The following is a 13,728-nucleotide window of genomic DNA, read 5'->3' as shown; positions in this document are numbered from 1 at the left end:
TCACAGATAGAGTGACCATGTGATTTATCACTCAAACGGGAAGCTTCTGAGCGTGAAAGGGCGCACCGATAATATTTAACACTGGGACAAAACCCAGGAAAACCAGGATGTGTGCTCATGCTCCTCATGGGGACACAATGACGACAAACTGCTTTTAGCTTTTTAAAAATTAAGCGTCTCCTTTTTTATTTAGAAAAAAAAAGCCAAAAACAAAATTAAATAGTTTGTTCATGTGCTAAACACATGGTAGGCAACTGATCCTTTTTTTTAATTAACTGCTTGACTTGTCATAATAAAATTAAACTATTTAATCTGAACTGTTAGAAGACAAAGAAAAATTCAGTGGGTAAGCTACCCTATTTTCAAATTGTTCTGATCTTTAAAAAATTGTTCCCCTTGACCATAAAAATTAATCACAATAGAGAAGTCTTCTGGGTACCAATTCTCAGCTTAAAATATGCATTTCATACTTCTAAGATCACCCACCTTTCAATATTGACCTGGTTGTCAGGTAGAGTTCATCTCCAGTCTCAGCCATTATTGACGTGGCCATTCACAAGCACTGTGTCCAGATGATTGACTCTGGGGCCGCCTTAGGGCTCAGCAGAAAGGCATGTGGTGATCAGTTAGTGATGTCTGCAGGAGATATGGGATATGGAGCAATGGAAGTTGTGGCAAGTATTTAGACACATATCTGTGTTAACAGTAATTTTCTGACATGTATCTAATACATAGTTGATTATGAAAAAAATTACGCCTTGCTAATCCTGCATCTGCTACCTCATTAATTCTACTATAATGTAATTAATACACCAACTACACCACAGAACAATGCCATCACTCTTAACTTGAACGAAGACAGCAATCTCATGATTTCCACACATCACTGTTTTATAACTTTCTTAGTCAGTAATCAAAATAAGGAAAGATCAAATCCCTAACACCTGAATAGAAAGTAGTAGAAAAAATAATACAGCAAACATGCTAATTAATTGCTCCTCTGTTTCTGCCCTTTACTTATTTTGTTGTTGGGGGCTATGTTTCTATCTACTCAAGAGAGTTTTAAGCAATAAAGTGAAAATTAAATTTGCTTCTCCCCTTGCAAGCTAATATTAATGTCTCAATTTTAAATAACTATTTCAGCATTTTCTTCATTACCGTATATTTTGTATTATTTATCCTTCATACGGCAGAGAGAGCTGCTCTGTGCCTTGCAATGAGGGAAAACGAAACAGATATAGTTGATACTTTTGAAAAATGCAGAAAGTGTCCCCAATATTGCTGGTGCTTTTGTGACCATAAAGCATGTTCCATCTTTGGATCTTAATGCTCTACTTTAAAAAAATAGGGCAGAATTAAATTTATGTTGAGGGGGAAATTCAACTTCAGATTGCAGGGCAACTTTCTCAACATTAATTTTGACTACACAGCTCTACTTTTTCAAGAGTGAAATCCTATTGAAGTGGCTTTCCAAAATATTTTGTGGGAAATAAGAATTAATAGATGGCAACTCCTCATTCACGATCCCCAAACAGGAGACAAATTCATCAGGCAGCAAGGTCTGTTCTGGAATAGTTTCACTGGGTGACGCATTTTCCAAAAGCATGGTGGTTTCACCCTCTATTGAGTTTTGCATGTCAGAAGGACTGCAATCTCCTTGATTTAAAATGAGGCTTAATTCTTCAAGAAAGAGTGTATTGCTTGGCGAATTTATACTTGAGACAGAAAGAGCAAAATTAGGATATTTTTTAAACTGGGCATCTTTCCCCCGGTCTAAGAAATCAACTGTTGGTTTGAGAGTTGACGAAGTTGTTTCATCATCATTGCTGAGATGGTTTTCCTCGTTGAGAAAGTTTGAAATCTGGGGTTTATACCCGGTGTTGAGATCAGGAATATATACAACTGTAGTATTGGTGAGCAGTGACTTTTGCAGGCAGTCTGTTGTCTCCAGGGAACCTGTATTCTTTTCCTTCCTGTAGTCCGTGGGCTTGTGTTCTTCTTGGAAAAAGATTTCTATCTCTGTAATCACTGGATCGACATATAGGACCTGTTCAGTGGAATTATTATTCATAAGTTCACTCTTTTCCTGGGGAGAAAAAGCATTGTTTTAGTTTACAGAAAACATTTAAAGGGACCTGCTGGATAACTGAATATGGACTGAATACACTGGACAAATGCTAAGAATGGGTGCTCTTTAAAACTTATGAATTATTTCTGGAATTTTCCATTTCATATTTTTGGACCACAGATAACTGACAGTAGAAAAAGCAAAACCGTGGATAAGGGGGCACCATAGCAGTTAAAGGACCCTCTACAAATTAGTCAGATGTAGCCAAAAGAACTAGACATACTATAGGAAACTAGGAATGCAAGGTGGCTGTATTCTGTGGAAGGTGATTTCCCCACTTTAGGTAGGCAACCGAGTGGGGAAGTGGGTGGGAGTCCAACCACAGTGACAGACACAGAAGACCAATGGGAACTATTCCAGAGTGAAGACAGTAAAGGAAGAAGAGGGTCTGATCACAACAGATCAGAGCTATTTCTTTGAGCCATAAGAGGTCGCCAATTCCCTATTACAATGAATGGGGGAGCAAAATAGAACTATTAAATGGAATGAATAGCAAGACAAGTATTTGTTATCTGTAGTTTGGTGAACGTATGCTTGTCCTTCAGTTAATTAACGATGTACTTCATTGCATACGTGGGCTCAGTTGGTCTAGATCACCCCTCTATTGTTAGGCAACATTACCTCCTTCCAAATCAGCCATATCCACACCCTTTCTCTCCTCCATGTACCCAGAGACAAAGGTCCCACCTTTCACTCAGGACAAACTTTCCACCTCTTTCCTTTAGAGTTAGACCATCCCCTCCCTTCACAGTCTTGTTCAATCAAGTTCCCCCCTCTCTCTGTAATAATCCTTCCCAGGCCTGTCTAATTTAGCACAAACATGCTTCTAACTCCACACTCCTCTGGAGCTATTATTCATTCATTCCACAAGTACTTGAGAGCTGACCACGTGTCAGCATAGTCCCTTTCTTCACTTCCCTTCTAGTCCACATTCATCATAAGATGTCTCTGCTCTCACTCCCCACTTCCTTTCCATTCACTTCTCAACTGAACCTCTGGACCAGGATTACCAATGAATGACCTGCTCCTTGTCATATTCCAGACTCATTTCACTCCTTATGTTATAGACCCTCTGCAAGTCAGTCAGCACTGTGAATCCTTGCTTATTGACATTTTGTCCACACCTCATTGTACTCGTGTCCCTGACCCTCCTAAATCTGCCTCTTTCCTAGGACCATGTCTATTTCAATTGAAAACCCCCCACTGGCTCCTCATTGTCTTTAGCAGTGGTTTTCAACCCCTTAACAGTGTTCTGGACATTGGCTGTGTGGTGGAATCACTTGGGAAGCTTTGGAAAATACTGATGCCTGGGTCTCCCCAGGCCTCCCCATCCCCCAGAGATCCCGAAATTGGCCTGGTCATCAGGATTCTAATATGCAACCAAGGCTGAAAACAGTTGCCTTAGGGACTTCGTTGGAGATGGGGGCGGGAAGCTGATTAATAGGCTTGGCAAAGATCCAAATAGAGCCACTTTGTTTTACAAATACTCGTGTTCTTCACATCATTTGAATACAGGGTTCCTAGGCTAAAAGTACAGATTTATTTTTTTTTTAAGTTTGGAAACTATTGGCCAACAGAATGAAGTTCCATAGCTATAAGACCTTTTGTGATCCCATCTCGCTCACCATTCCACATTATTCCAGCCACTCCTCAGATAAAGCCTTTGATAAAGCAATACCTAATGTGCTCTTCTCACCTCTGTGCTGTTCCTCATGTTGTCCTCTCTATTTTGAATGTTCTGTTTCTTCTGAGCAACTCCTGTTCATCTTTCAATATACTCTTCATTTCTGTCACTGCACTTACATCACTGCATTGCAATGCTCGGATAATGTGCCTGTCCCACCAACTAGGTTTTAAGTGTCTTGATGGCCAGGCCAGAGTACTGGAAAGCAGGAGGAGCACACATGGCAAATTCCTTCCCTTCATTCGTAATCATCAGAAGTTAGTTCCACTCTAACACCAACAAAGTTCCATATATCTTCAGGGTCTTCCCTGCTCACCCTTCTCTTCTTTGTTGAAGTGGAAATCTGGCCCACCCCTGATGACACCATCTCCCACAGTTCTCTCACACTTATTTTCTCAAATTCCATTGGGTTTTAGGAGTGAGGTGGTGTCTTCCTTGGGCTCCACTTGCTTCTCTAATTTCACTTAAAACGGAAATCCCTTTGTGTCTTTGAGGCTCATTCAATTGAGATTTTGGGCCCTCTTCCTTTGGTCCCTGAAGACACCTACCAACTGCATGGCACCAAGTGACCCTGGCACCTAGCTCATAATCTTTCACTTCACTTTTCTCTATTTATTATTATTATTATTACTTTATTGTTGACATTATTACAGATGTCCCCCATTTTCCTCTCCTTTGCCCCCCTCCACCCAGACCTCGCCTTCCCTTCCCTCTGGCCCTAACCACACTGCTATCTGTGTCCATGGGCTAGGCATATATGTTCTTTGACTATTCTCTTCACCTTCTTTCAAGGCATTGAAAAGCATTGTTTTTTCCTTCTATTTCTCTTTTCTTTCCCTAACTCCATTCTTTCATCTCTTAAGTACGACTTGGGATATATATTACTCTGTTTCTACATATGTTTATCCAGTTATGCTTATATGCATGCACATTCATTTATTGGAATGGAAATTCTACTCTATTGAACTGTACTCTGCCATTTAGTTTTTATTTGCTGGTGTTGGTTTACCTGTAGCATTTTCACAGCATTACTGTTTTTTATCCTAGGAATGTCTTCATGAAGCCATTTGGGTATTAGCAGTAAGATTCTTCTTTTAATTCTAAAAAACAAAATGACACATTAGAAGCATTTTACTTTAGGATCGGTGTGGGCAGTCACATGGGAGATTAGGAAATCAACTGGAATGGAATGCATAATCAAAATCAGACTTCCTGAAGCAGGAGCCAAGATTTCCATCTCTTACTTGAAATAGTTAAGTGGGAAATTGAGTCAATCTTCTCAGATTCTTCTCTCCTCTCCATTGCTCTGCTTCTCTCTAAGGAGTCGGAACATTTCAAAACACTCACACTAGACTCAAGATGTGTGGGCGAGGCACCCTGGAAGTGACAGCTGTCCATCTGTTAGATACGGCAAAGCATGAGGAGCACAAGGAGCACGAGGAGCATGAGGAACATGAACAGCACAATGAGCACGAGGAGCTCGAGGAGCATAAGGAGCATGAGGAGCATGATGAGCATGAGGAGCATGATGAGCACAAGGAGCATGAGGAGCACGAGGAGCACGAGGAACATGAACAGCACGATGAGCACGAGGAGCACGATGAGCACGAGGAGCGTGAGGAGCACGAGGAGCACGAGGAGCATGGAGAGCACGGGGAGCACGAGGAGCACGAGGAGCACGAGGAGCACGAGGAGCATGAGGAGCATGAGGAGCATGAGGAGCGTGAGGAGCATGAGAGCTCAGCGTCGAAAAGTTTGGAAAACTTGAAGGATATTTTGTAGAACTTTCCAAGGTGGCCATAACCACAGAAAAATATTAAAGATGCCCAGCCGGGCGCAGCCCAGTGGATGAGCATCGACCTAGGATCCAGGAGATCCAGGTTCAATTCCCAGTTAGGGCACATGCCCAGGTTTCAGCCTCAATCCCCAGTAGGGGGAGCGTGCAGGAGGCAGCCGGTCAATGACTCTCTCATCATTGGTGTTCCCATCTCTCTCTCTCTCTCTCTCCCCCTTCCTCTCTCTGAAATAGATAAAGATATATTTAAAATATATATCTATATATTAAAAAAGAGAATGTTATATGATAAAACCATATAATTTGAGTTTCTCTAATTCTGAATTTGTAATGATTCCAAATAAGGTTGAGACGAAAGTGGTGGCTCCAAACTTTCTTTATGTGGATGGAATCCCCTGGGGGGGGGGGGGGAGAGGCTGGGAAATTGTCTTACAGTATTGTAGCACAGTGAGAATACCATTTTTTATTTAGGCTACATACTTATTCAGGATCACTGGGGTAGGGTGATGGAAAGAAGAGGAAGAAGCTGTGTATGACCCGCTTCTTCCCCAAAGCTACCCCTTGGCCCTGCTACTGTGTTGAAAGCACTTTCTGCATTTACAGCAAGAAGGTTGTACCAGGAACTTAAAAGAGACTAAACTGATCTCTTGTACATTTTTCCATGTTAACTATTCATCTGTTAACAACAGATCAGGCTTGTTCATCTGTTGAAGCAACTTCTTTATGGACTTTATTAAGTAACAACCAAAATGACTGAATGTACTTTGCTAGCCCAGTTTGATCTTGAATTGTAGGGTAAAAATAATTTGCTTACACATATTTATGCAATGTTTTATGGTTCAGCTTTTTTACTAATTTCTACTCTGTCTATACCTAAAATTAGACCAAATTAGTCAGTTCATGCTATTATAGAAAAGTTTTTATACAGCTGCTGATACAGTGAGAATATATATATTTAATGAGTACCTACCTATGCCAGCTGCTGATACAGTGAAAATATATATATATTTACCCACCTTTGGTTCTATTATTTAAAATGTTTTACCCTGTTTTCCAGTTCTATTTCTGAAATAAAGCTTATATAAATAATGTGTAGTTATAGTAAATAACAGTATTTGCTCATATGTATAATAGTTACATTGGAATTATCTCTTGTTCTTTTCTCTTTAAAAATAATACTTATTTAAATAATTAAATTAGCACAGAATTGTCCTATTTTCTTATTTGTCATTATTAACAGGAAGTTAATTCTTAGTTTATTCTTAGCAACAAATTTAAGTTATTTAAAATTTCACACTAACTTGGACTACTTTGGATAACAATAAAAATATCAATATTTGCATGTGGTATACATTTGAATATTACAATATTTCAAAGGGATTTATAATCAAATATATATATATTTTTAAATATATCTTTATTGATTTCAGAGAGAGGGAAGGAGAGGGAGAGAGAGAGATAGAAACATCAATGATGAGAGAGTCATTGATCGAGCCCTCAACCCAGGCATGTGCCCTGACCGGGAATTGAACCCCGATCACCTGGATCCTAGTTCGACGATCAACCGCTGAGCCATGCCCGGCCGGGCATCAAATATATTTTAAAACAACTGAAAATAAAGTTCCATATTCATTCGCCCACCTCTCAAGGGTAGCAGGGATATGTTTATTAATATGTAATTTAAACACTTAAGTTCTGAGGAAAAGCCCACACAAATTTAAAAAATCGCTAGTATACTTTATCTAAAATAGCTCATTCTAAATCTTCCTACTGTGTTTTGATTATAAATTTGAAAGAAAGAAAGATTATCTCATGAAGTAAGTGATGGCAAGAAAAAGCAACTCAGTGCCAATTAGGCAAAGCATATTCATATGTGTCAAACTTTGTGCATCACTGGATGTACTCGGAGACTGCCACATGAAACAACAGATTAGAAATATGTATTCAGCCCCAGTCGGTGTGACTCAGTTGGTTGAGTGTTGTCCCATGCACTGAGAAGTCACCAGTTCAATTCCTGGTCAGGGCACATGCCCAGGTTTCTGGCTCCATCCCCAGTAGGCGGCATGCAGGAGGGAGCCAATGTTTCTCTCTCTTCCTTTCCTTTCCTCTCTCTCTCTAAAAATCCATACAAACATTTTTAAAAAAGAAATATGTATTCAGTGCATCTAGTAAAATTTAGGAAATCAAAGGCCTTGCTTTCCTCAAAGTTGCATTTTTAAATAACTAGGTGTTGATCTTTACTAATACCATACTGGGGAAACATGATCGAAGAAGGCCACGGAGAATGGGCATTGGGGCTGCATGCTAAACCATTAACACGAATGGTATCAAAGTGATGATTTCAGATGGTGTCACACTTCTCTTCACACTGACTCAGGGGACTTGTGTGGGTAGAATCTGAGGCAGGTTATAATATGACTTAACCACTCTAAAGAATCCAGGCACTGTAGATAAACTTGAGGGCGCAGTGAGAAGGCTGTGTAGTGAAAGACAGTCCATGGGCTGTGGTATCAGCCAGGTCTGGACTTCTGGTTAGTGCTCAGTGACCTTGAGCTGACCACCTAACCTGTGTAAGTCATCTGTAAATTAGACCATAGAGCTTTTCTGGCAGGGCCATTGTGAGGATTATTCAATGAATGACATTTGTAAAGAGTTTGGCATAGGTACGTACCCATTAAATACTGTTCCTTTTGTTTTTCCTTTCTCTGAATAAAAATGTTGATGGATTTTTCTAGTAAATAACTGAATGAACTACATTTTGGTGGTTCAAATATATGGTCTAAATCAGAAAACAGAAATCCTGCAAAAACCTACCCAGCTCGGAGCGATTTGTTAAATATTCCAATCAAAGAAAGAATTGACAACACAACAGCAAAGGAGACCATTCCCGATAAAAGTCCAATGTCTTGTTGCCTGTTGTCTGAGAGGAAAGAAAAATAATTTTAGCTAAGCATCAGTGTCCATGTGATATCAGAAGCATTGTTCTGTCTGCTCTGCTCAAAGCGAAGGTCATTGATCTCAAAGGAAAAGAGCAAGGGGGAAACAAAATTAATCTTTACCTTGCGCTGTAAAAGGACTGCCCTTCCAAATTGCATGACAGTGCTTTTTGTTTGAGAAATGGGATTGCACGTATCTGATGTCAGTGGGTTTCTAGAAGTGCATCTCTAGCAGATGTGGTCAGCATTAGACATTCTTCTGAGCTTGTGGATGCATATTTCATATAAGAAGGCTTAGTGATGAACCTCATTTGGCTTTTCTGACACAAGTGAGAATTCTCAATTGCTTGTAACAGAGTCTAAAGCTGGCCACAATCACAACTGAGGTTTTGCTGTATGTGTTTTTAACCTTTTGTGTGAGACAGAAGTTATACACAACTTGTCACCATACTTCAAAATTTATTGTTCATGAGTTTTTTTCTGCTGAGAAAGAACATTCATTCTACTTAGAACAATATATGTAAGAAAAAATTTTAAATTGTTATACATCTTGCACTCACATTTCATTTTAAAATCAATGCTAACCATGCTTTCCTTGCATTTCGAAGTTGAATTAATCCCCTGAAGTCTTTAAATGATCAGTATAATATATTCAACATGTGCTACCTACCAAGATCATCACATTTTCTCCCTAGTACATGTAAAACCCTATTTTCTATTTTCAAATAAAGACTGCAATTGAGAAATGACTTATCACACTGGAGTTTGTTCTGAGCCATGCTGGGTATTCACCTCCATTCCATCCCCCTTCCTCCCTCCCTTTGGCAAATGTTTATCAGGTACTTATGTGGCAGACACTGTATTGGCCCTTCTCTAGTTATTTCCCAGCTGCACCTACCATACACTTGGAGTCTCCAGGCTGTCCAACCCCTCTCCCAAAGCCAATTGGTGGTCAGGGGCTTAGATTACTTCAAATTCCCTTGGGAAATGACATTACTGTTTTCCTAGGACTAAAACACAATTGCTGAAGATTTCATGCAATGAATGGAAGGTGCTGACTGCCACATGCCCTTGGGCATTAGTGCCTGGAGGAAGATAGAGAATCCCCACAGGAACATAAGACCCCGGCAAAGGGGACGAGGATAAAGCAGAGTGACCTGAGATACCTGGGTTTGAAATTGACTCTGCCACTTATCAGCTCTGTAACCTCAGGGCATAATTATAAACTTGCTGAAGCTCAAGTTTCCTCTTCTGTAAAATAGAGGTAATAATACCTGTCTAATAGAGCTGCTCTGAGTTCTGAGCCTCCACAATTCCCACAGAAATGTCAAGGTGCAGGTCTGTGTAGGCATCTGTAATTAGGGGTCTGCACTGAACCTAAGCACTTGGCTTATAATTGATTCACATGTACAGATTCAGAGTGCTCATACCTTGCTTCATGTTTTTTCATGACATCTATTGCCACCTGACTATTCTTGTTTTGTTTGTTGCTTTTCTCAGCCCCCACCCCTCCATCTATCTAGAATAGAAGCTTCATGAGACAGGGACTTTGTTCATGTTTTTCACTGCAAATTCCCCAGCATCCAAAACAGTGCCTGGCACATAGTAATTGCTTAGTGAATATTTGTTAAATACATAAATGATAAGTTCAAAGAATGTCAATATAATCTGCAAAGATTTCTATGCAAGAAGATAAGTGGTCTCCCCGTGGTCAGTAGTGAAATAGTGAAATAGCCTAAAGTTTTTAATTTAAAATTTCTATTTAGAGTTGTATTTGCCCATTGAACAACTTATAACCCAATCTAATATCTTTTTATGCCTAAAATATTTAGCTATGCTCATCAATGGAAAATCTTGAGTCATACTAACAAATAAAATAGGATCTTGATTGTACAAGAGAAAGTGCACAGACTTCAGAATTTTAAAAACAGGATTTGAATTTTAGTTTGTCACTTAGTGTGAACTTGGACAAGTTCCTCAACCTCTCTGAGCCTCAGTTTTCCCATTTATAAAATAGATACGTAACACTTATCTCACCAGGTTGTTTTGAAGATTGAAAAAGATAATGTATATAAAACTCCTAGTATATGGCAGACACTGAAATAGTGGAAATTTTTTAGAAAGAAGTTTTAGGGTCTTGAGCCCCAGCACCAATTAAAATGAAAATGTATCCAACTCAGAACAAAAGCTGGCAAAATCCATCTACATCATTCTTTAAATTCAATTTTAAGCAGATCTTTGTTGATTAGCTACTATAGAAAGCATATGGCTAATCTTCTTATCAAGAAATTTATGCCTGACACATAATTTTTTCAGTATGGAGAATTCAAACAAATGATTAGTAAGGTCTACTAGAAAAACCCAAATTGTATTTTCTTACCAGAAGTAAGGTGTCTTTTAAGGATGGAAGCCATTAGAAGCCCAGAATTCCGAGTATCGTGTTGGAATGATTTCAGTGTGACCAGGGGAACTTAAACAGAAAGAAAACAGCATCAGCTTCTTATATACTGCACTCAGGTTACCCAGTTTCCTAAGAGAGTTTCTTTACTTGTTTGGAGATGATTAAAGTAAATCAGTAACTTTTATAGTCCTGAAAGATGGAATAAAAGTGAAGGCCTTTGATTGTGTCTTTTCTTCTTTTTATTTAATTGGGTAAATCCCAAAGGAGGAAACAATGAAAAAAAAAACAATAAAAACTACTCAGGGTTTGTAAAACTTCAAGGTGTGTCCACTAATTTTATGAGGCTTATAGGCAACAAATACCAAGGAGCTTTATTTCATTCACTGAGGCAGAAAAAATGTACAATATCTGGTGTCTATTTGATTCCTTCCAATAGATGGTGCAATAAAACTTAGGTTTCCTTAAGAGCTTCCACCATGTGTCACTTTTGCCTTTGCACAATCTGTGAGATGCTGTTAGTGAGCAACCTCTTGCCACCATATAAGCCCAATTTTGATTAGTAGACACTCTGAGGCTGTAACACAGGGGCAGAATGCCATTAATGACCTCCCTCTGCTCCTTTCCTGCTGGCAAGGATCCTGGCCAGCCCCGTCTAGTCATAAAGGTTGTTAGGACACTGCTAATGAAAGCTTCTGACCAGGGTGGGGTGAGCAGCCGTGGCTGTGAACTCGCTTTCAGTATGAACTCCAGAGTCCTGGAGCTTCCTTACCCAGCTCTTCCCTCCTGATAATTAAAAGCTGCCAGAGGTGACTTCAAGGACACGATTCTCCCAGCTGACAGAAGACAATCCTGAAAATGGTTCTAAGCCCTGGATCTCCAAGAGTGCCTCAAGCCCCTATTCAGTCATTCTGATTTCAGTGTTCAAATTCTTCAAAAAAACAAAATTACTTTTGAGGCCAGGGGGAAATCACGACTGGAGGTGCCCTTAGTTGCCACTGAGATATCACACACTTGTATAACAAGCTATGTGGCCCAGACAACTCTCTTTGAGAAAAATATCAGAGTTCCAATAAAAAAGGTTCCTATGGGTCTTTGGAAATTTTTGAAAGGGCTGATCTGGGTGCCAGCACAAGCTCAATTGAAGACTAGTTTTCTAAGAAAAATGGGTAGGAAATTTTAGAAGATGAAAACATTAGAAAAGCCAAAAATTCTTTCCTGTGTTTTTATTCTGGCTTCTCCACAGCAAGAGGGAAATGTTTCACTGTGAATTGTGACAAATCAGAAATTCTCTTTGGCTTCTCAATGCTTCATGAAGTCTTTTGTTTCCAAGTATGCGGTTCCATCGAACTCTGAGGGAGCAAGGTTATACCCTATGGCCAACAGCCAGGTTTATTCATCTAAATTAGTATTTTATAAGCTTTTGTTCATTCTCAGGGAGCCCATGCAGGAGTCTGCATCTATATTAGTTTGAAATTTTAAGAGAAATATAGCATTAAAATGTGACACAATTTTCAATTTGGCAAAACCATGCATTTATAGCATATGTTGCTGGATTATTTTTTTCACTTTCATTATTTTAAAATCACCATTTTTATTTAAGAATATATATTGCTGTTGGCTTTTAATACAGTTTAATATAATTCTTTTGTATAACTACAGGTGGTTATTTGTCTATGAAACTGATGATGATTAAAAGCTGCCAGAGGTGACTTCAAGGACACGATTTCCCAGCCGACAGAAAACAATCTTGAAAATTGTTCTAAGCCTATAATTTGCACCATTGAAAAATAATTTTCATGTCTGAGTAGGGCTTTATTAGCCCCAATAGAGAATAAACATGATCTTCCTTTGGGGTCTTTTGTTATCATAGTTTCAAGTCAAACAGATTAGTTAATTTAAATTACATTGAAGTCATTTAAAAGAGAGCCTTAATTATCAGAGAGTAATTTCACAAAGAATCACATATCTTAAGTAAAACAATTTATAAACAAGATTGTTATAGAAGAAATCAAGACAGCGGCAAAACTTTTAAGTGTAGGACTGAAATGAAGCCACATAGACCAGATTCTTCATGGCATACTGCCACCAAGTGGTCAGGTCATTTCTTCTTAAATGATTTTATCATTTTTTTCGTTATAAAAGCAGTAACTACAATAAGAGAAAATAAATTCAACAGGGAAAGTAAAAGGGAGAGAAAAAGAACCATCTCTAATCCCATCCCTGTAATCTACCTGCTATTAGTAATTTATAGTATTTTCAAGTATTTTAATATACAAAAACACAAACACAGAATGATATACACGCATCTTTTATGACTGAAAAACTATTTACATGAGCTGTAATCATCAGTGTATTGCCTAATGTGCTAGAAAAATCTTATGGTATTATTATTATTTATTTAATGTCTGTTGTGTTATATCCACCATTCTGTCCTTGCAACAGAATATTAAATTATGCCTATTACTCTCACAGTGTATCCTTGACTATACTCAGAAAACCCAAATCATCTACTTTGGTAAAAATTTGCATATAACTTATACACACTGACATTGGATATTAGAGTTAGTCTTATAGAAGACAATGTGTTCATAGGGAATTTACAATGGTTTCAAACAAAAAATGTAGGTTCTTATACTTGGCCAAAACTAGAAACATAACATACATTTTTGGGCCTACCAAACACCCGCCTAATTTCGTCAAATCTGCTCAAAAGGTTTTAGCAATAATGTAGCCCATCTGTTTCTTACGGATGATGTCAAATCGGTCTCCTCAGCCCTTCCCTCT

The 13,728-nt window shown here is 38.7% G+C and overlaps 1 protein-coding gene across 1 annotated transcript in view; it reads right to left on the bottom strand.

Annotated features, from left to right (window-relative positions):
• Positions 1 to 1,432: 1,432 nt before the first annotated feature.
• The window catches only part of IL23R (interleukin 23 receptor), a gene marked incomplete at both ends in the record, with an annotated part of 52,955 nt that continues 40,659 nt past the window's right edge, over positions 1,433 to 13,728 (bottom strand). Inside the window, 4 exons of the mRNA XM_081144872.1 lie at positions 1,433 to 2,086; positions 4,822 to 4,912; positions 8,422 to 8,527; positions 10,924 to 11,013. Of these exons, the coding sequence (XP_081000998.1) occupies positions 1,433 to 2,086; positions 4,822 to 4,912; positions 8,422 to 8,527; positions 10,924 to 11,013 (941 nt within the window). The remainder of the gene's footprint in view (positions 2,087 to 4,821; positions 4,913 to 8,421; positions 8,528 to 10,923; positions 11,014 to 13,728) is intronic.

This window comes from Miniopterus schreibersii, assembly GCF_964146895.1.
Source record: "Miniopterus schreibersii genome assembly, chromosome: 8".
Taxonomy (NCBI): domain Eukaryota; kingdom Metazoa; phylum Chordata; class Mammalia; order Chiroptera; family Miniopteridae; genus Miniopterus; species Miniopterus schreibersii.
This window is presented reverse-complemented; position numbering and strand designations above follow the sequence as displayed.